At 47.4% G+C, this 20666-nt stretch overlaps 1 protein-coding gene across 3 annotated transcripts in view; it reads left to right on the forward strand.

The window, feature by feature from the left end:
* Positions 1-20666, forward strand: part of GALNT18 (polypeptide N-acetylgalactosaminyltransferase 18) — a 288108-nt gene that overhangs the window by 235700 nt on the left and 31742 nt on the right. For 2 of the 3 annotated variants that reach the window (XM_006089610.3, XM_023754535.1), the window contains exons 7-9: positions 4252-4437; positions 11681-11818; positions 16288-16383. In XM_006089610.3, the coding sequence (XP_006089672.1) occupies positions 4252-4437; positions 11681-11818; positions 16288-16383 (420 nt within the window). The remainder of the gene's footprint in view (positions 1-4251; positions 4438-11680; positions 11819-16287; positions 16384-20666) is intronic. The other variant, XM_014456606.2, reaches the window with a different exon arrangement.

Here is a 20666-nt window from a genome sequence, read left to right on the forward strand (position 1 = left end):
TCTGTTCCAACAGCCAGAAGCTGCCGGGAACCCAAAGGCTTTCACCCTCTCCATAGATGAGGTTCTTCCACAGAAGAGAGGAGAGTGATGATGGCCCCTGGGTTAGCAAGTGCTCCCAGTCTCTGGGGGGAGCACAGTGGAAGGCAGCCCATCTGTCGTCTGGTGAGCTTCACCCAGATGGTTGAGTCCTCTGCTCCCTGAAGGTGCATGTGTGGAGAGCGGCTACAGCATCTGGACAGGTTCAAGCCTCGGACTGACTTGTGGCAAAGCCAAATACAAGTCCCAGCTTGGAGGGCAAAGCCCTCCCAGAACAATTATAGCCAAAAAGGCTATGGTTGTAAGCTTGACCTTATAGTCCAACCTTGTAGTCCTAGGTAGCTAAGGGATGTGGGCTGCGGGGTGCAGCAAGTGCTGCCTAAACAAAGCTTGATAGAGTTTAGAGAATGACAACAACAGGAAAGAAGCAGATTTGAAACTCGCAAGAACATTGTAAACATCTTGCCCTTGTTTTGCTTTATGTGATCTGACTATAAAATAAAGCTTCTGCTTACAGGCTATGTCACTGTTTCCTCATCCAGGCACAGTGATCCACCTGGTCCCAACTATATTCTCTTGTCTGTCTTCTTTAATCCTTCACTGCCCCTCCTCAAGTTCACCCCTGGCCATGCTGGACGCGGTTCAGGATGCACAGGAGGAGCCAAGTAGCAGTTATAATGGTTGTTTTAAAGTAATAATAATGGATGCAGACGAGGGCTCACAGGGTTCCCAGCATTATGACAGGAGCTTCCCAAGCCCACTGCCCAGTGCGGGACCACTGTCATATGCTTTTCACAATGGGAGGTTAGAGAGCCTAAAGTTGCCACTCAGCCAGCACACAGCTGGGTTAGAATAGACCCAGATGTCCTGTCCTCACCTCCTTGCCTCACCCCATGCAGTGCTCACATTGAGGTAGGCACAAGGTTAACAGATAGCCTCATCTCCGTCTTCCCCTGGGAGGAGGCACCTGCCAGAGGTGACACAGCAGCAGGTGGAGGAGGCTGAACCCTGGAGCCCAGTTCCCGCTGGCTCCAACACTGTGCTTTAGGACACTTTGCGCTGCTCCCAGCAGGCAGCACCACCCATCCCCCGCTGGAAACCCATCATCCATCCTGGGCACCACTTAGCACATGTCTACAGTAGCAATTGGTGAAGAACTTAAGAACATTTTGAAAGGGAAGGAAATAATTAAAGAGCAAGTGCAAGACTGCTATAAGTGGGAAAGACAGGGCAGGGACCACAGAGCAACAGGCTAACCTAGTTGAAGGGGTGCAGGGATGTGATGTTGAACTGACACCCTGAGGAAGAGTCAGGGGAAGTGGGGTAGAGGTGGGGCAGGTAATTGCATGTGTAGAAGTCCAGAGGTGAGAGAAAACCCTGGCACTCCAGAGGAGGTAAAGGCATCTCAGCATGGCTGTAGCATAGAGTGTGTGGGGAAGCAGGCAGGAGGCTGGAGGGGTGGGCAGGGGCTGTGCTGGGGAGGGCGTGGTGCAGGGGGCCTCTGGTCCAGCTTACACCCTCCAAAGATTCCTCTGGATGCTGCATGGAGAAGAGGCTGGAGGAGGAAGGCAGGAGGGAATCCGTTTGGAGGCTGTTGCAGAGCCCAGAGGAGACAAGACTAGGCTGCAAGAGGACAGTGGCAGTGGGGTAGAGTCTGGGAGGATCAAGAGCTCCACAGTGAGTTCACACGTTCCCTTTACTGTGTGGCTAAGGGCCTGATGGGAGGTGCTGCCACCACCCTTCTGATTACAACTAGGAGAACCACCCACTCTTAGGTGAATGAGGAACTGACTCTTTGAGAAACAGGCCTCATAATAGAAGAGCTTCGTTATGAATCATGTTGTGCTCTGTTGCTGAAATATGTCAAGTAATAGCCTGCAGTTCTAAAAAGAATAATTACCCTGACTCTCTGTGTTGTCAATAACATATTCACAGTATAAACAGGCTTCCATGGAAAATCTAAGCCAAGTGAATTGGACATGAGCACAATTCCTGGGATGGATAGGTCACAGAAATGAAGATGCACAGTCTGAGGCTTGCACTCCCGATCCACAGGACCACTCTGGGTGTGGGAACTACTTTCAAAGCATGGATCCTCCTCTGGCTTTGATGGGTGTCAGATCCTTTTGTCTTCAGTACCAGTTGTGTGGTCATGGGCAAGGGACAGCCGTTAGTCTGTCTCTTCACTTGGAATTAGAGGCAATAACAACTACCTCACAGGGCATTCTGTTGTATAATTTGTATGGTAATAACTGAGATTGATTGAGTATTATGTGCCAGATATTCTCCTAAACAATTTGCATATAATAACTTTAATCTTCTCAACAGATTCATGAGAGAGGTACTTTTATGATCCCTAAGATGAGGAAATTGAACCACAATGAGATCAATGACTCAGTCAAGGTCATATAGGTAGTAAGAAACAGCCAGGATTTGATCCCAGATCATGCACTCATAACCACCATGCTACACTGCCTCCCCACAAGCAGAGTCCAGGCCTGGAACATAGTGGATGCTCAGTGGGAATGTTTATTTCCTCTTCATTTGGCCCTAAATAATATGCCAAGTGCAGGACAAGCTTAAAAAGTGGTAAATCAATAAATTGCCTTCCAACTCTAACAGCCTGTGGGGGACCAACTGGTGTGAGATAGATTGATGGAAGAGGAGGAATTATCTTTCTAACTAGCATAGGGAAATTAAGCTAAATCCAAAGCTGACCTTATCTTAGATGAAGACATATGGTTGTTGATGGGCACAAGTTGTAAGTGTAAACATCATCCACCACATCATCTAGTTGACAATACCTGACAAGTGTCCACTGCTGTCCACCAAGAGACCTTGATTGCTTTCCCTCATTCATCAGCTCTGACCAGGCATTTCAGATTCATCTCACATTGATTGATTGATTGACTGATTAAGCATAAATCTTTTATTCATTCAACAAGTACTTACAAAGTACCTCTATGTACCAGGCCTTATCTTAGACGCTAGAAATGAGAAATGAATGAGATATGGGTTCTGCCCTCTAGGAACTCAGAGAGAGGGAGAGAGGCTGGCCTATCAGCAGGTAAGTTGTGATATCAAGAGCTTTGAGGGCCAGAGGAGGAAGCAATTGGCTCTGCCTCAAGAATTGAGCAAAGACCCCCACAACAGAGGGGTCATGTGACCAAGGTCTTGAGAGATGATATTTTTCAGCTGGAGAAAAAGTGGGGAGAGCATTCTAAAATTACAAACAGAATGTATGGAAGCCTCAAGGCACAAAAGCTTGTGCAGGTTCCGGACCATTGCAAGTTCAGAGTGGCTGGAATGATTGTGGCAACAGCTCCAAAACACTGTCCCTTAGTGCTCAGAAAGCAAGGTCATTTAAAAAATTTTTTCACCCTGACCGGTTTGGCTCAGTGGATAGAGCGTCAGCCTGTGGACTGGGGCAGGAGTCCCAGGTTTGGTTCCGGTCAAGAGCATGTACCTTGGTTGTGGGCACATCCCCAGTGGGGGGTGTGCAGGAGGCAGCTGATCAATGTTTCTCTCTCATCGATGTTTCTAACTCTCTATCCCTCTCCCTTCCTCTCTGTAAAAAAATCAATAAAATATATTTAATTTTTTTTAAAGTCAAAGTGCATCCAGTTTAAGCTCCTACTCACCAAGGTCATTGAAAAGTTTGATATGGGCTTTTTTTCAGCTCCCTCTCTCTTGGGTTCTATCAGAATTCGGGACTCAGGAAAGATGGAGTAGGAGAAGGGTGTCTGCTCTCTCCCTGTGGTAACCACTAATCCTTGTCCAGGTCCATGCGGTCCCTGCAAAGATGACATCTCTGCTGGCAGTCCCTGCTGGTCCCTCCATGTCAGTACTGCTACAGAGACCATTCTCAGGGTTTTGTTAGCTTCTCCTTTGGGGCAAGGAGAACTCAGATCTTTGGTCACAAAATGCCATGTCTTTTCTTTGAAGGAGTGAATGGGATGGAGAGAGAAGGTGTATTAATTATTTGCACATAAACCCACAGCAAGAAGACACAAGACACGAATTAATGACCCAATAATCTCCTTGGGTAGGAGTAGAAATAAGGTACAGCTTGCTGCTTTTGCAGACAGTGGTCTGGCGAGACAAGGTGAAGAGAGCTGGATTCGTCTGAGCTCACATTGAGTAGTCACCTGTGGCCTGGGTTAGAGGCACAGATTTATGTCATGGCACTGATGAGTGGCTCTGTGTCTTCTGCAGGTGTGGCAGTGTGGTGGGAGCGTGGAGGTCCTGCCCTGCTCTCGGATTGCCCACATTGAGCGAGCCCACAAGCCCTACACTGAGGACCTCACTGCCCATGTTCGCAGGAACGCCCTCAGGGTGGCCGAAGTCTGGATGGATGAATTTAAAAGCCATGTGTACATGGCATGGAACATACCCCAAGAGGTAGGGAGCTCCCATGGGGATGGGTTTCTTGGGGCTTGGTGGGGGGAAAAAACAAACAAAAAACAAACAAACATGGGAATAAATCCTCTTCCCATGGGTCAATTAGTCTTGTTTACTGTGCTAGAGTGGACTCTTAGCCCCAAAATATACCACATGTTGAAGAAAGGGGGCTGATGATGCAGTGCTATGCCATGACTTAGCCCCATCCCCATCCCTGGTTAGCATGCTTGATGGAGGACTTCTCTCCAGACCTTAGTGTCCTCATTTTAAATGAGAGAATTTGACCAGGTAACTCTAAGAATACTTGATGTTCTCAGGTTCTCAGCTTCCCTAACATTCAGTGCTTCATGGTCCTGACCTAAAAAAAATACCAGCCATTACCAAAATCACAAAATGCACCTTGACCTCCCTGTAGGTTTAGATTCAAGGTTCTCCATCAAATCTTTGATCAAAGAAATAAGGAATGTCCATATGCCTTGGGGATTTATTGAGCCACATAGATGGAGATGAGATACACTCCCACAGGGACCCTCACGGGGAAAAGGGAACTATTCTGGACATTTTTAGGCTGCTTCTAACCTTCACAGAACCCCATCATTGCCTGCCACTATCCTCTATCCCTCTAGTCACCTACACTTAAGAAGTACAAGAAAGAAAGAAATGATTCTCTAGTCAATTTATTCAGCCTTGTCATGTGTCATATGGAAATGACCTTGAACTGCTGAGTTGGAAGAACCCAACAGATGCCAGCCACAGGATCCCAACCTGCTTAGCAGCCTGTCTGCCTGGAGATCATTGCTTATGTTGCATTCTATGTGTGACTGAGCTGTTGACTACATGACCTCCTCCTCTCCTCCCAAGGCCATGGCTTCCCTTGGGAGTCCTTTATAATACTTCAGCTCTCTCTTCCTAACAGGGCAATGATTGATTTTTGCTTAAAGTTTCCATTTGAAGGCTCTGTTTCCTGATTTCTCTCATAAGCTATTGGCTGAGTGACTGAGAAAGTAGGTTGGGTTATGGATATAAGCTTTTAGGCAGCCTCCCACCCCCACCACTGTCACCATGATGGGGGAGGGACTTGAGTTGGGTTGCATACTCCCACCACCAGTGAGATTTCAGAATTTGGAAGGAAGAATGAGAAGCCAATGAGTACCAGTCAGAGTGTGCCCAACCCTGTGGATCAACCCCAAGATTGCATCCCTGACAGTAGGCGTGTTTCTAGGGAAACGGTGGTACCTTCTGGACCCATCTGGGGCTGTGGGCGTTGGATCACAGTATTCTGGGCAGCATGCTGAGCACTGCTGTGGGTGTCCTCTAATAGAAAGACGTTAGGAACACTTGGAAACTCCAAAGAGCTCTCCAGTGAGGCGTTGCTAAGGGCTCTGCTAAAGGACTGGAGTCCTGTTCATACTCTTACCCCCTTTCTCTCTGTACCCCCAAGCTACAAATCTCCCCCAACTGCAGCTACCAGATATTGAAACCATAGCAAATTCAATGAGAACTGAGTTAAAAATAAATGGAAAATGATGAAATGCAGTGTCTGTCTGTGACTCCTCAGGGCTGTAGCTCAAACCAAGCGAAGGGGTGGGTAGGCAGTGGTGGTGAATCCCAGAAAGGCAGATGAGACGTGGGAGTGTCCAGGATAGAGCCTTAGGCAGAAAAGAAAGGGGGTCAGTGTGTTTCCTACAAATCTGTCTCTGGACCCCCTTGTTCCCTTTTATGTCCAAACTCCCTCTTATAGCTCTTTTCAAACTCTGCAGAGTCAATACCTGTTCACTTCCCATTCACTTCTCAAGTCACATCCTAGTACTCCATCAAAGCTGCTTTAGACAGTCATCATGGACATTTTAGCTTTTAACCTACAGGATCCCACCTTCCCTTGTAACGCTGTGCTCCCTTAGGGCCATGATCCCACACCTCAGAATGTCTTCATCTCTCTCCACTTGCTCCTAATTCCTTTTGGGTTCCTCTTACTTCCATTGGATGCGTAAGTGTCCCCAGGGATCCATCCTTTGCCCCCTGCTCTCATATGCACCATCTCTCTGGGTAGTCCTATCTATTCTTAGGTTTTGTACCCACCTATCTGTGGACAACTTCCTGATTGATATCCCGAGCCCTGACTTCTACTGTTAATTTCAGACTTACATCTGACAGCTTCTCCTGGATGTTCCCATGGTGCTCCAGAATGAACCTGACCAAAACTGAGAACAGCTCCCCAACCCCAAATCTGCTCCAGTTCTTATTCTTTACCTCAGCTCGTGATACCACTGTCTGCCCAGACATAGGAGCTTGAAACTGAGTATCTTATTTTAATCCTCCTCTTTCTCAAGCCCCATTCCCAGTCCATCACCAAGCCTTCCTCTCCCTCCTGCCTCTTCTCATGTAGGAGTTCAGGCCTGTCTCTTCCTCCGCAACAGTCTCCATCTAGATTCCCTGGTTCAAGTCTTACCCCTCTCAGATCTACTCTCCACACTACCCCAAGTTATGTCTTCAAAACCTCTCAGTGACAATGTTATGCCCTACTTAAAATTGTTAAATGATTCTCCAGTGTTTGACACAGATTCAAGATTTCTCCTTTGCCCGCCCACCCTGTTTTGGAGTCTGCAGATTGCCTGGACTATGGGAACTGTCCGTAGCTCCCTGTCCATTCCATGCTGTTTCTCACCTCTGTGTGTTTTCCAGTTTTGTCCTCTCTGCTTGGAATTTCCTACTCAAAACCCCTTGCCCAGCTTCCACCCTTACTGACTCCCCTCCATCCTTTTAGACTCAGTGCTAGCCGGGGAGAAGACTCCTTTTTGCATGGCTGTCTGTCATTGCATCATCACCCTATAAAAGATTGTTCTGTTATATAAAGGGCTCTCTCTCATAGACCAGTGGCTCTCAGATCTGGCTGGACTTGAAAATTACTTGGGCTTCAGCCCCAGAGATTATGACTTAGTTGGTTTGGGAAGGGACCAGAGATCCTTTTTTTGGAAAACTCGGGGATTCTAATGTCCACCTAGGCTGAGAACCACTGCCCTCGACCATGAGCTTCCTGAGGACAGATTGTGTTTTTCACATTTGTGTCACCATGCCTAGCACAAGGCAGGTCACATGGTCAGAGCTCAGTAAAACCTTGCTAATGTTTGTTAACAGATGATTCTGCTGGTCCTGGGCATAATCCCTTCCTCCCTTGGTCCTAAAAGCACATCTGCAGACCAACTTGGAGAATCACTTGGAGAGCTTTAGAAAAAACACTGATTCTGGGTCCCATCCTCAGAGATTCTGATGATTACCGTGTAGGTGCCAGAATCTATAAAAAGCTCTCCAAGTGCTGGTTTGGGGCAGTCGGGTTCCAAACTCATCTTTAGCATCACCTACTCCAGGCAGCCTTCCTTGAGTGCTCACTTCCTTTTCCCGCCATCCCGGCTGCCCCACACCATGAGACAGACTAAGGGCCTTTCAGCTGTTGTCCCTTAGCACTCTCTCTTCCCTCCATGCTCACACTGTGTGTAGAGAGTCTGTTAATGTGTCTGGATCTTCCAGACTCTCCTTTCTGGCAGACTGTGACTTCCTCCTATTTGAATACACAGTGGTTAGGGCAGCACCTAACACCTACTAGGCACTCAGAAAAGATGAGTTGAGTAAAAAACAAAGAAGAGAAAGTATAGATGCTGCATGGCCTCCATGTTTGCCTAGCTGCCCTTAACGTGATGACATCCCAATACTGTACCTTTAGCTCAGTCACAAGCAAATCTGTTTTCTATTTACTTAACCTTTCCTCTATGGCATCCCAGCTGCAAATGTGGAGCTGGAACCCTTCAACCATGCCTAGTGTCTGTCTTGGGAATTAAATAAGTTGACGTATGTAAAGACACTGATCAGAGCCTGGCAAATGGAAGGAGTGTTACTTCTTGTTGCTGTTATTGCTTCTGCCTTCTGCCTTTGCACCCCGGCTTTAAAATGCCCTTGCTGGGCACTCATCCTCTCCTGCTGCTTTTTATGCTGAATCTTCCCAGGCTGTGCACTGAACAGAAATGACTCTCACCTGCTCCCTCACCATGTCCAGTCTCAAGCATTTAGAAGGCTAGAGGAGCCTCCAGCTCTCGCTTCCTTCTACTTGAATTGAAAATCAGTTTTCTTATCAATAAACAGAAAGTCAGTGTGCAGCAAAGCATCCAGATTTCCTTACATGGGGTTCAGGGTCTCTAGACTGGCCCCTGCTGAGTGCCAGGGGTGACTCACCATGGTGCTCGGGCGACGGCCCTTCCTTAGCGTTGGCTGCAAGGAATTGTGTGTGGCTGCACACACGGGCAGGCATACTGGACAGCTTTGTGTGTGGCTAAGTGTATTAGCTTCCTAGGGCTTCCAAAACAAGTTACTCCCAACAGAGTGGCTTAGAACAACAGAAATTTATCCTCTCACAGTCGGAAGGTTGGAAGCCCAAAATCGAAGTGTGGGCAGGGCCGTGCTCCCTTCAAAGGCTGGAGGGGAGGATCCTTCCTTGCCTAGTGCTCCTTGGCTTACAGATACATCACTCCAATCTCTACCTCTGTCTCTGTGTCCAAACCTCCCTCTCCTTTCTCTAATAAAGATTTAGGCTCAGCCCTGGCCGGTTTGGCTCAGTGGATTGAGCGTCAGCCTGTGTACTGAAGGGTCCCAGGTTCAATTCCAGTCAAGGGCACATGCCTGGGTTGCAGGCTCGATCCCCAGTAGGGGGTGTGCAGGAGGCAGCCAGTCTGTGATTCCCTCTCATCATTGGTGTTTCTATTTCTCTCTCCCTTTCCCTTCCTCTCTGAAATCAATACAAATATATATTTTTAAAAATTTAGGCTCACCCTAAATCCAGAATGATTTCATCTCAAGGTCTCTAATTAATTACATCTACAAAGACCCTATTTCCAAATCAGATCACATTCAGAGGTTCAGATAGACAAAAATTTGGGGTGGAGAGACACTCTTCAATCCATTCCACCAAATAAGTATTCAGCAAGGGAGGAAAGATACATTCATTGTTTTTCTAATAACAAGGGCCAAGGTGAACTTCTCTGAGAAAGTTTGCTTATTTCTCAATTTCTGCCCCCTGCTCTGAAAGAGTTTCACACAATTTACAGGAAACACACGGTGCAGAAGTGCTGAACCATTAAAACGGAAAGGCTTAAGTCGATTAATAAACAGGAAGAGGAAAGGGTCGTGACATCCAGAAATATAAGCCACAGAAAGCTCTGATTCTTGAGTCTCTTAGAAGTCAGAGTACTGATGGCCCCTGACCGGTTATATCTCTCCCACCTTCGATTCCATCAGAAGGAGGGAGACGAACTGTCCCCGGGTCCTGAGTATAGAAAGAAAGCTTTCCCAGGGGAACCAGCGTTTTAGAAAAACACAGAGACCTTCCTGAGACAAGTTCTTCTAGTGGTTCCTGTAAAGCTGAGGCATAGTGTTCATTTTCCATCATATAAAGGCAATTATAGCAGGAAGCGGGGAGGCCTGGGTCCAGTAAATAGCTTTGTGATATAAGGATAAAGTACAGACAAGTTTAAAGGGTCGGTACTTCACAGGCGCCTTGGGGTGGGGTTACATTTAGTGCCAGTTGCTGTGTTCACTTCATAACCACTGTCTCCACTCCGGCTCATTAGTGTAGTTCAGGTGACGTCTAGGCCAGGGGCACAGAGATAAGCCGAACATGTCTCCTGACCACAGGGAGCCAGGGTCCAGCAGAGAGGCCACGTAGCCGTCAGGAGAGGAGACTAGACAAATTATAGAGCAGTCACCCACCGAGAAGTACTCAAAAGACAGGTCTTCGCTGAAATTCCTCCCTAGGACACTGGGTCTCAAACCCTCAGGCTGTAGCAGGTTCACATTTTTATGTTACCTGCATTCTGTTGGGCAAAAATAAATGAAATTCTTTTATATTTACATTTTGTTTTCACTGGAACCCCCCCCCCCCATTGTCTAATATCAAAAGCTTGTTAGGATCATGTTCAGACACATGCAGCAGTCGTCTTTGTGATTTTTCTCAGACATGTCAGACTTAAACTCTGTCAGTTTCACTGTCGTTCCAACCCCAGTTGCTGATCCCCTGAGCTGATCTAGACCCAGCGTTCACACAGCCACCATGTGGGCCGCAGTGCTGGTGGGAGAGCTGTGGTCCCCATCCTCCTCCATCTCCACTCTGGGCTGCTGTGTAATGAGATGCCAAGGTTCCTGGCTCCATGGTGCCATCTCTGAGATGTCACTGAGTCTCCATTCTCTGCTATGGCATCAGCTCTGTCTCAGCCGACTCTGTGCCCTGTTCAACAGCTGGTGTGGGGCTCAGGGACACTGTGCTCTCTCTCCACTTGGTGCCGTGACCACAAGAAACATGGGGGCTTCTCTCTCCCCGTCCCTCAAGGACACATTCATGCCTCCAATACCACTCCTTGCTGCTGCACCGTGGTGGCTCAGGGACCACCTTTCTGACCTACCTGGGAAGTGTGGGACACAGGCACTGTCTATGCTAAGACCCCCAGCTTAAGGAGAGAGTCTGCTTCTCTCACTGGAACTTGGCCTCAGGAGGCAGAAGGGCAGCCCTTCGCAGATTCACGGGGAAAGGCTAAAAGTACGCAACTCACAGCTCCATTTATTAATGGTGGGACTTCGGCAAGTCACTAAAGAGGTCACTGAACCTTTCTTTGTCTTAACTCCTTGTCTGTAAAATGAGGATTAGATAGTGCTACTTCATGGATTTAAATGGAACAATATGCATAAATATAAAGAAATCTAATAAATAAGTATAAACATATATGTCTGATTCATATAGAACAGAGCCTAGCACATTGTTATACCAGCCTCATTGTGATGACCATTAGGAAGAGTATTAGAATTAGCATTATCCCATCTTTAATCCTTTTCCTTCCACCTCCCTCTCCCCCCACAACTCAATCTCTCAGCTCTCTCTTGAGGTAGGAAAAACCCTTTTCAGACTATATTCCTCCCACTTTTTTCATCTACAGCCAGACTACAGGTTTTTGTTGTTGTTGTTGTTGTTTTAGTTTAAAATGTAAGGATTTGCCATTGTTAATTCCAAAGGCCTTTGATGACAGTCCCCATCAACGTTGAGAACTCGTTTCATAGTCCAGGTGGGGATGCCTATGGGTTAAGTACCTGTAGGGAAGTTCCAGTTGAGTTCCCTTCATTAGACAGTCTCCAGGAATCCTGGCTGGGGAGGACTGGGGAGAAGCGTGCCCTGGTGGTGGCTGCATCTCTGCGTTTGCACCCCGTGTAGGACTCAGGAATCGACATCGGTGACATTACTGCAAGGAAGGCTCTGAGGAAGCAGCTGCAGTGCAAGACCTTCCGGTGGTACCTGGTCAGCGTGTACCCAGAGATGAGGATGTATTCAGACATCATCGCCTACGGGGTGGTAAGGAGCCGCCCTTTGGGGTTCCATTCAGTCACAGACAGAGAACAAGACCAGAGAGATGCTGGTTTCTAGAGCTGCGTGCAAGGCAGCCTTTGCTTTCCCAGCCCAAACCTCCCCAGTCCCTTACAAGAGGCACTTAGTCGCTTCTGCTAGGCCTATGCAATTCAGCTCTAGTCCAAACGTGCGTATTCCACTTGATAAAATAAAAACCTGCAGTTAGGTTAAGATCCCAAGGCCACATGACAAACACCCGTTGTTCCCCAGGAGTGGGTGCCTCCATGACTCCACTTACACACAAAGCCTCCTGAAAGGAGTTCTGGGAAATATAACCTTGAGTTTGCTGTATTTTGAGAGATATTTTAGTACTGCTCATTGATTGGTCCCCCTGTTGGAGGCAGCAAGATGGAGGGGCAGAGCACAGGCAGACCTGGTTCCAGTCTTGACCAGCACACTTCCTAGGCAAGTGTCTTAATGTCTATGGGCCTCAATTTTTTCATACAGGAAAGGGATAAAAGAAAGTCTAAGATATATAAATGTATTTTCTAAGTTAAAATACTATTCTTCCAATATCCCCAGGACCATAAAATTCTTATGGTAATTTAAATGATACCTGATTGATTTTGGGCTATCTCACCTGATTTTTGTTGACTGAACAAACACATAAAGTTTCTACTGATAGTTAAGTGCTACCTACCTCACCTTGTGTTAAGATGAGGAAACAGAGAGGCAAAGTGACTTGCCCATATTAATACAGGTAATCAATAACACTGAGTCTAAACCATCAGCTGCCTATATCACCTCAATTCCTCCCTTTGAAGAGTGTCCCCTCAGACCTCTCTGATATCCCAGGATAGAAAGTTGAAAGTAAACTAAGGCCTCTCCCTTTGATGACCTGTTGTCAGAACTAAGTTCAAGGGCTGCCTCAGCAGAAACATAATGGCACAGCATGCGCCTGGAAGGGGAAGAATCCTTGTGAAAGAATTGGCCTCAGTGTGCTCTGTGGGCCTCCCAATCTAACATCCTTGGATTCTTACAGAAACAGAGCTGAGATCCCAGGAATTCCTCTTCCCACCTCCTGCAGGGTCTCTGTTGTCCTGGGGACCAGCCTGTAAGAGGAGGACAGATCCTCCCACCAGAGTTGCCATGAGCATGGTTGGCATGTCCTCAGAGAACCGCCCCCGGGCCTCTTGCCTCTCCACTCTCAGGCTGTTATAATTCCAATGTCAGAAAACTCAGCAGGTGCTGTCCAGCAGTTACCTGACACTCCAGATCCTATCATCACCATGGAAACACATTGGACTATCAGGTGCCCATTAGCCCTGCCTCCCTCCCCAGAACTATTCTGAGGACACAGTTGCTACTGGTGCTCCCACACTGCCCATACTAAGTTGCATGTGCTGCTTGGCTATTGTTGGACCCCGTCCGAAAAAGACAGGCAAATATAACTTCATAAAAACGATTGGCCCAAAACCTCTGTGAGCCAGACCAAACAGTAGTAGCCAAACTCAGCCAAAGATGCAGGGAAAGCAGTAACAGGGGAGGTGTGTGCCGTTCTGGGTCTTGGCCAAGGGCATTCTTGTCTTCCAAGCAAAAGGGTCCTCTCTTACAAACACATACAGCAGGTTGACCATGGAGCCCTCTTGATGCCACACCCAGTTCTTAGGGCTGATGGAGGTCTCTGACCCCTGCATGCTCATCTGCCAGACACTGTTTAGGACCCTGCCAGCCTCCCTCCACTCCTGCCTCCTCCAGAGGCTGGGCTCTGACATGAGCAGAGATACGCTTGCTTGTCAAGGAGCATAATGAGCCCTCAGGGGAGGCAATAGGGTGAAGATGGGTGAGGCAAGATGCAGCTGCAAGAACAAGAGGATTTTCTGGGGCTGAAATGCTCTTCCTGGTGATTATTTTTATTCTGAAGTGGAGAGGCCAAGTGTCTCTTCAGACGTAGAGTTTCTCATTCCTTTTTCCCTCCAGCCCATGCCTAAACTACCTTGCTCAGGTCAAATAAGCCCCTGGGACTGTCAGTTGGGCCAGTATCAAGTCTATATAAACCAGGCCATTAATCCACTAATCGTTCCCATTAATGACTCCTGCAAGCTGAAGAACCTGTGGACCCGTTGTATGGGCCTGGGTTTCCCCAGGATCATTGAGCTCCCCTGGGAGAGAGAGTGGCTTTGAATTAATTCCATCTCTGGTGCTGACAGTAGAGATGGAGTAGCACCTGGAAACAGACATGCCCAGCTTCTGAATGTGGGTTTTCCTACTTAATCACTCCACAATATGCAAAACCTTAGACCGTCTCCTGGGGCATCTTTCACAGTTTCAGGATTGTCACCATTTACCTGATAGAAAGACCTTGGACTTCAGAGACAGACAGACTCCAGCTCTGTCACTTGTCCAAATATGATGCCATTCATTTAGAAATGCCATTTACATGTACATTTCAATCATTCATTCATTGCACATGTATTTACTGTCTACTATGTACCAGAGCTGGCCGGTGGGGAAGACTCCGGTTAGACAGGTGGAGGAGCTGGTGAAACATGGAGCCACAGCCTCGCACACAGACTGGGTTAGGAAAGGCCCCCAGAGTGACAGAGAAGCTGAGAACCAAAGGAAGAAGAGGATTTAGTCAGGCAAAGAGAAGACCAAAGCAGGGCATCCACGCAGTGGGAGTAGCATTGCAGACAGAGAGGTGAGGCAGAGCTTCTGACGGTCCACACTTCCTTGTTTTGAGGATTAGGTGGGATAATGCATGTAGCACACAGCACGTAGATGCAGTCATAAAAACTGGTTTCCCAGGAGTTATGTTGCATTATCCAAGGCCACACAGCTGGAGCCAGGATTCCATCCCAGTCTGTCTCTCCAACTGTGTCAGCAGGCCACCTGCTAATGGGAGAGTGATGGCATAGCCAACGTGGACTTTATCAAGGGCATCACCCACCCCCTCACTCAGGGGCTGACTTTAAGATCCCAGGAAGAACAAGTCTGACCTCAAGGGTCTCTGAACCTTTCTCTTTGTAGGTGCAGTTAGCAGGTCTCACTAATGGTTCTAGTGCTGGGCTTCAGGTGTGACACCCACCAGTCCCTGGGCTACGGGAGAAGTCCAGAGTGTTTGCTATGCTCCTCCCGCACAGGCCAGCCAAGTAGTTGGTTTATCGTGAGGATCTGCTGCACAGACACTCCTGGGGCCCTGCCTAGGGAGCTGGCACATGTCCATATTTCTTCAGAACCTCCAAACCACAAGTTTGAGATTGAGCTGCTATCACCCAGTAAAGAAAGGAAGCTCAAGAGAAAATAATTTGACTCTGTTCCTTGTCCCTGTCAAGAACAGGGTATGCATAGACCACACATGCACCTCTGGTTCTGTTCTATTTCACATCCCTTACTTGGGGTCATTGAACACCTGCAACAACCTGTCAGGACTACCAAAGCTCAGCCACTGCCTGCTGCTGGCCTTCCCCAATATGACCCACCTGTGGTCCATTGCCCTGGTCTCCCCCTGGATGTCGATTTCCAGCCTCCTGTTCTAAACAGACTGCTTTGGTTGCTGAGAAAAGCTATTTAAACTAATTCAAGTTAAGGTGGGTAAAGATGCCACACACTCTCTTATGGACACAGGAGCTGAAGAACAGCTGGATGTGGGCACTCGAGCTTGGAAGCCATGAAACCACAACAGTAGCAGGATGATCTCTTGTCTCTAATGCTGTCTGCCTCATGCTTCATCTCCTCCTTGATCACAGCTGGATTTCTCTGCTTGCACGTGGCCCAACAGATCCCCCATGCCCAGTCTAAGTGGCCTTATAATCCTAGTGCCACCACATTTGTCCTGTTGATTGTCTTGTGCTTGTAGGTGAGGGTAAGAGTGACCTCTCTTCTCCTGCTCCCACCTGGCCCTCTTCTCTCTTATTCACCTGCCAAATCCCCCACCGTGGAGAACTCTCATCAACTGGGCCTCCACTGGGGCCTGGTCAAATCACTGCTGGATATGGTGGGCAGTGAAGGCCTGGTCCCAGGTCCCCAAAACAGCTAGCATGTTGCCCACTTCCCCCAACCCTGAAGAGTAAAAACAGAGGCCTATCCAGAGACCTCTGAAGGCCATGGTGTTCCTTTCAGGTAGATGGAGGGGAACAGCCTAGCACCCTCTTGAATGTGTACTTGCAGGTGGATCTTTTCTTTTTACCTAGACCAACTCAGCTCCCCAGACCCAGCTTGCTCTTTAACATGTGAATGCTTAATGTGAATGCTTGGACTTCTGGCCTCTGGCACTGTGAGACAAAGGGGCGGTCTTAACCTCATCACCTTTGTGCAAAGCAAAAGTGCTTGTTGGTTTCCATAGTATTCAAGGGGCTTTGGGCTAATTATGGAAATGGAGCCTGTGTCAGCGGAAAGCTTGTTTCTCCTGATTTAATGTATTTGTTTCTCTGTTCCTTTCTCTTTGGTGTGGCTGCCCCTGACCTGGTGTTCAGCTGCAGAACTCTCTGAAGACCGATTTGTGTCTTGATCAGGGTCCAGACACAGAGAACGTTCCCATCGTGTATATCTGCCACGGAATGACGCCCCAGGTGAGTGCTCTGAGAGCTCCCCGCACTGCACCGGGGTGTGCACGTGTGTCGGGGGGAAGAATAGTTAAACTCTGTCTTGGGTATCCTGGGCCTCGGGGCCTTGGGGCTTTTCATTAGGAGGTGTCCTGATGAGCAAAAAGGAAGAGTCGTGCCTGCCTTGCCTGGAAGGAGGCAGGGAGCAGATGCTGGGATGCCAGGGTCTTCTGTTATGGAGAGCAAAGAAGGCGATACCTTTCTAGAGGGGCACCTGCCTCCCCTGGGAGAGATGGGTAAATCACAGCCCTGGTCCTGGCAGCCATGCCCTGCCCTAGCAGGAGGAAACCCAGGACTCGCCCAAACTTCTGGCACCTGAAAGTCCCTTCAGAGGGCCATTGCATAGCCTCCAGCTGTGTCCTTTAGTAGATCACAGCTGGGGCCAAAATGTATAGCCATGAGACCCCTTCTAGCACTTAGGACATTCTTCTGGTGGAGAGGGAAGAGCAGCTACCAGGAAAATAAGTTATTCCTGAAAAATTCCCCATTCGTGGCTTCAGCTACCCAGAGAGGATGTCAAGGACACAGGCAAAAGAAATGGTTTATTCAACAAAGTGCAGTGAACAATCGTTGATGGAGAGCTCCATAGGCTAACTGTTCCTACTTGACATTTTCTAAGTTTACCTATCTTACTTCCAGAAGTGCACAATGATTTAAAAAAAGATATTTTAGTATAGAAGATATGTATATTTGTATAATTACAAGTTAGTATTTAAAAGAGTTGTACCTTCCTAAATACACAACCAAAGGATATAATGATGTGTCACTCAATGTAATGTAGTGGGACTTCCCCACAATTGTCCATGGTTATCTCCACCATGGTTATCTTCTGTTTTGTTGCTCAGCTGCTGTGATATCACTGGTCAGTCCCAGGTCAACATGTCACACTGTGCCCACACCACACAATATGGCAGCTCATTCTTCATTATTACAATGGTGTGACATTTATAATGGGTGGCTAATTTTATGCAAACCTTATATCTATCAACATGTAGCATAGTGTACAGAAACTCTCTTTCTGGCCTGCAGATGGTCACCTTCTCAGTATGTCCTCACATGGCAAGGAGAGAGAGAACGAGCGAGCCCTATTAGATCAGGGCTCTACCTTTATGATGTCATTTAACTTTAACTTGAATATTTGGAAAATTCTCAGTCTATCAATATTTAAAAGAAGAAGAAGAAGAAGAAGAAGAAGAAGAAGAAGAAGAAGAAGAAGAAGAAGGAGAAAAGGGGGAGGAGGAGGAGGAGGAGGAGGAGGAGGAGGAGGAGGAGGGGGGAGGGGGGAGGGGGAGGAGGAAGAAGAGGAGGAGGAGGAGGAGAAGGGGAAGAAGAAGAAGAAGAAGAAGAAGAAGGGGAAGGGGAAGGGGAAAGGGAAGGGGAAGGGGAAGGGGAAGGAGACTTATTCTGAAGAGGACACTGAAAGTATGACTGAACAACCATTTGATTAAGAGATCATGGGTGGGACTCATGGACTTAATCAGCCATTGCAGCAGCAGAAGCCAGAGATAGAGGTGACGTTATATAAGCAGAGACACTGCCAGTTTGAACTAGAGACAGTGAGACTGGATGAAGGAAGGCTGTTGGACTTGTTCGAGTCTATAAGATGGGACCATGGAGCTGTTCAGTTGTGAGCAGGCACCATTCCTATTGTCACCTCACCTGTCTCTGGGCCTTTATTTTGTTTTACTCTCTTATTGAAATATAATTTCACTCTCAAGTGCAAAGTGTACAGCTCAATGAATCTCTACATTTGTAGACACTGTGCAGTTACCACCCAGATGAAGCTCATCTTCCCACTGGGCTTCCTCCTTCCTCTTCTTGGTCAGTACCTCCACCCAAAAGTAACAACGATTTTAATTTTCAGCATTGCTGATTCCTTGTATCTGGGCCTGTCTTCTTGTCGGCAAACAAGGAAGTTGGACTGGTCATCTCTGACAATCTGCTGACCTTGAATTCTTTCCTTCTGAACTTCACTTGGTCTGGGAATCTGTGATTTTGTCCTGTGCTTATGAGGAATATGGGGAGCTGCCTGCCCTTGATGCTTTGTAAATCAGCATCTTGATGTGAGCTATAGCAAGTCTCAAAGGCTTGGTCCCCCTCCCCCTTCCTCAAAGCCACAGCAGCCTCATGTAACTGGGCCTCACAGGGAACACTGGGTCCTATTGCCCTCTCCCACCTGGCCCACAGCCGAGGTGCACAGCTGTCAGTGCCCATAGGTAAGAAGGCTTAAAACCAACCTCAGATCAGACACAGTTCCCAGGGAAGTACTGGGACTCTGCTGCGACAGGAATTTGTTGAGTCTGGCCTGCCTAGTGAGCTGGGAAAGCCAGAGGTCTGGGTCATCCTGGAGATGGGCTGTGTGTTCTGGCCAAAGTTCCTCCACCCCCTGTATTATTTCCTAGAACATTCGTAGCAAAGGACCACAGACTGGGTGGCTTGAACAACACAAATGTATTGTCTCACGGTGCCAGAGGCCAGAAGTGCAAGATCAAGGTGTCATTAGGGCCATGTCCCTCTAAAGCAACGGTTCTCAACCTGTGGGTCACGACCCCTTTGGGGGTCAAACGACCCTTTCACAGGGGTTGCCTAAGACCATCGGAAAACACATATATAATTACATATTGTTTTTGTGATTAATCACTATGCTTTAATTATGTTCAATTTGTAACAATGAAAACACATCCTGCATATCAGATATTTACATTACGATTCATAACAGTAGCAACATTACAGTTATGAAGTAGCCACGAAAATAATTTTATGGTTGGGGGTCACCACAACATGAGGAACTATATTAAAGGGTCGTGGCATTAGGAAGGTTGAGAACCACTGCTTTAAAGGCACTAAGGGAAGTTTCTGTTCCACTCTCTGGGAGTTCCTTGGCTTGTGGCAGCATCACTCCAACTTCACATGGTGCTGTTCTCCTTGTGTGCATGTCTGTGTCCAAATTCCCCCCTTTCATAAGAATGCCAGTCACACTGATTAGGGGCTTACCCTATTCTTGTATGACCTCGTCTTAACTAATGACATCTGCAACAACCCTGTTTCCAAATAAGATCACATTTGAAGGTGGTGGGTTAGGACTTCCACATAGGAAATTTGGAGGTACACTATTCAATGCACAGCACCCCCAGATGAGAAGAATGTGACTGGATACCTGGCTTTCATGCCCTGGCTGAGAAGTGCTTCCTACGACCTCTCACAGAGCTCGTCACGTGGCCATGCTTAACAGCAGAGAATGTGGGAAGTTATGGGTTCCTGCATGCCCAAGAAGCCTGGTCTCTGCACATGACTTTAAGTATTTTCTAAATGAAGTCCACCTCTGACAAGTAAGAGCACACGTTAATGGCATCTGGGGATGTGAACTGACCTGCCTGAGGTCACACCACCCAGTTCCTGGCAAAGACAGGACTAGGAAGGTTGCCTATATTTTGACTTCCAGTTTCTCCTTCAGTTTTACTCATTGAATATATGATAGCTTGTCTTTCAGGAAGTCCTCATATTTTAGAAAGTTTCATTTCCCCTGAAGAATAAATTGGTCTAGTGATAGGAATTTTTTTTTTAGAGCACCTTGTCACATGGCCCACCAAAGGGCCCAAAGACATTAGGGACCTTGGGCTAGAAAGTGGGGCAGAGTTCTCATCTGTGTCTAAACCCTTTGAGAAATTCTGCTTAAATTTTGTTTCAAAAGTTCACTCTGATATCGTTGTGATATACCCAGATCTCAGGGAAGGCCCTGGGTAGGAGAAGGGCGTAACTAACCAAATTGGTGAGAGGAAGCTGATGGAAAGCATGCTAATTAGTTAATGAGTAAACATAGCCATTTTATTTAAATTAGCAGCAAATTTCAAGCGGTCTCCAAAATAACTGAGAATATTAGTCCTAATTAATGTAATAGCTGGAAATTTCTGCTGGGAAAAATATAATAATGGGGTCTCCCCACAGACTCCCTATTCAATCAGTCACTCATTCATTCACTTGCTCATTCAAGAAACATGTCCTGAGTATTATTTTATGCCAAGAATTGTGACAAAGGCAGCTTTGCCCAGGCCCCTGGTCTGGAGAGGGAGGCAGGTCCTGAGATCATTAAAGTTTATACAGTGCAACCACTTGCAACCTACTGCCCTGAACCACCTTCTCAGCCCTTCAAAGGAGAGATTGTGGGACAAGACAGTGTCTGGGGGCTCCTCTCCTTCTTTCTGCCGGAATCTTCTGGACTGTAAACGACTCAGGGAAAGAGACAGTGCTTT

The sequence above is a fragment of the Myotis lucifugus genome, unplaced genomic scaffold (genome assembly GCF_000147115.1).
Source record: "Myotis lucifugus unplaced genomic scaffold, Myoluc2.0 scaffold_61, whole genome shotgun sequence".
Lineage (NCBI taxonomy): Eukaryota > Metazoa > Chordata > Mammalia > Chiroptera > Vespertilionidae > Myotis > Myotis lucifugus.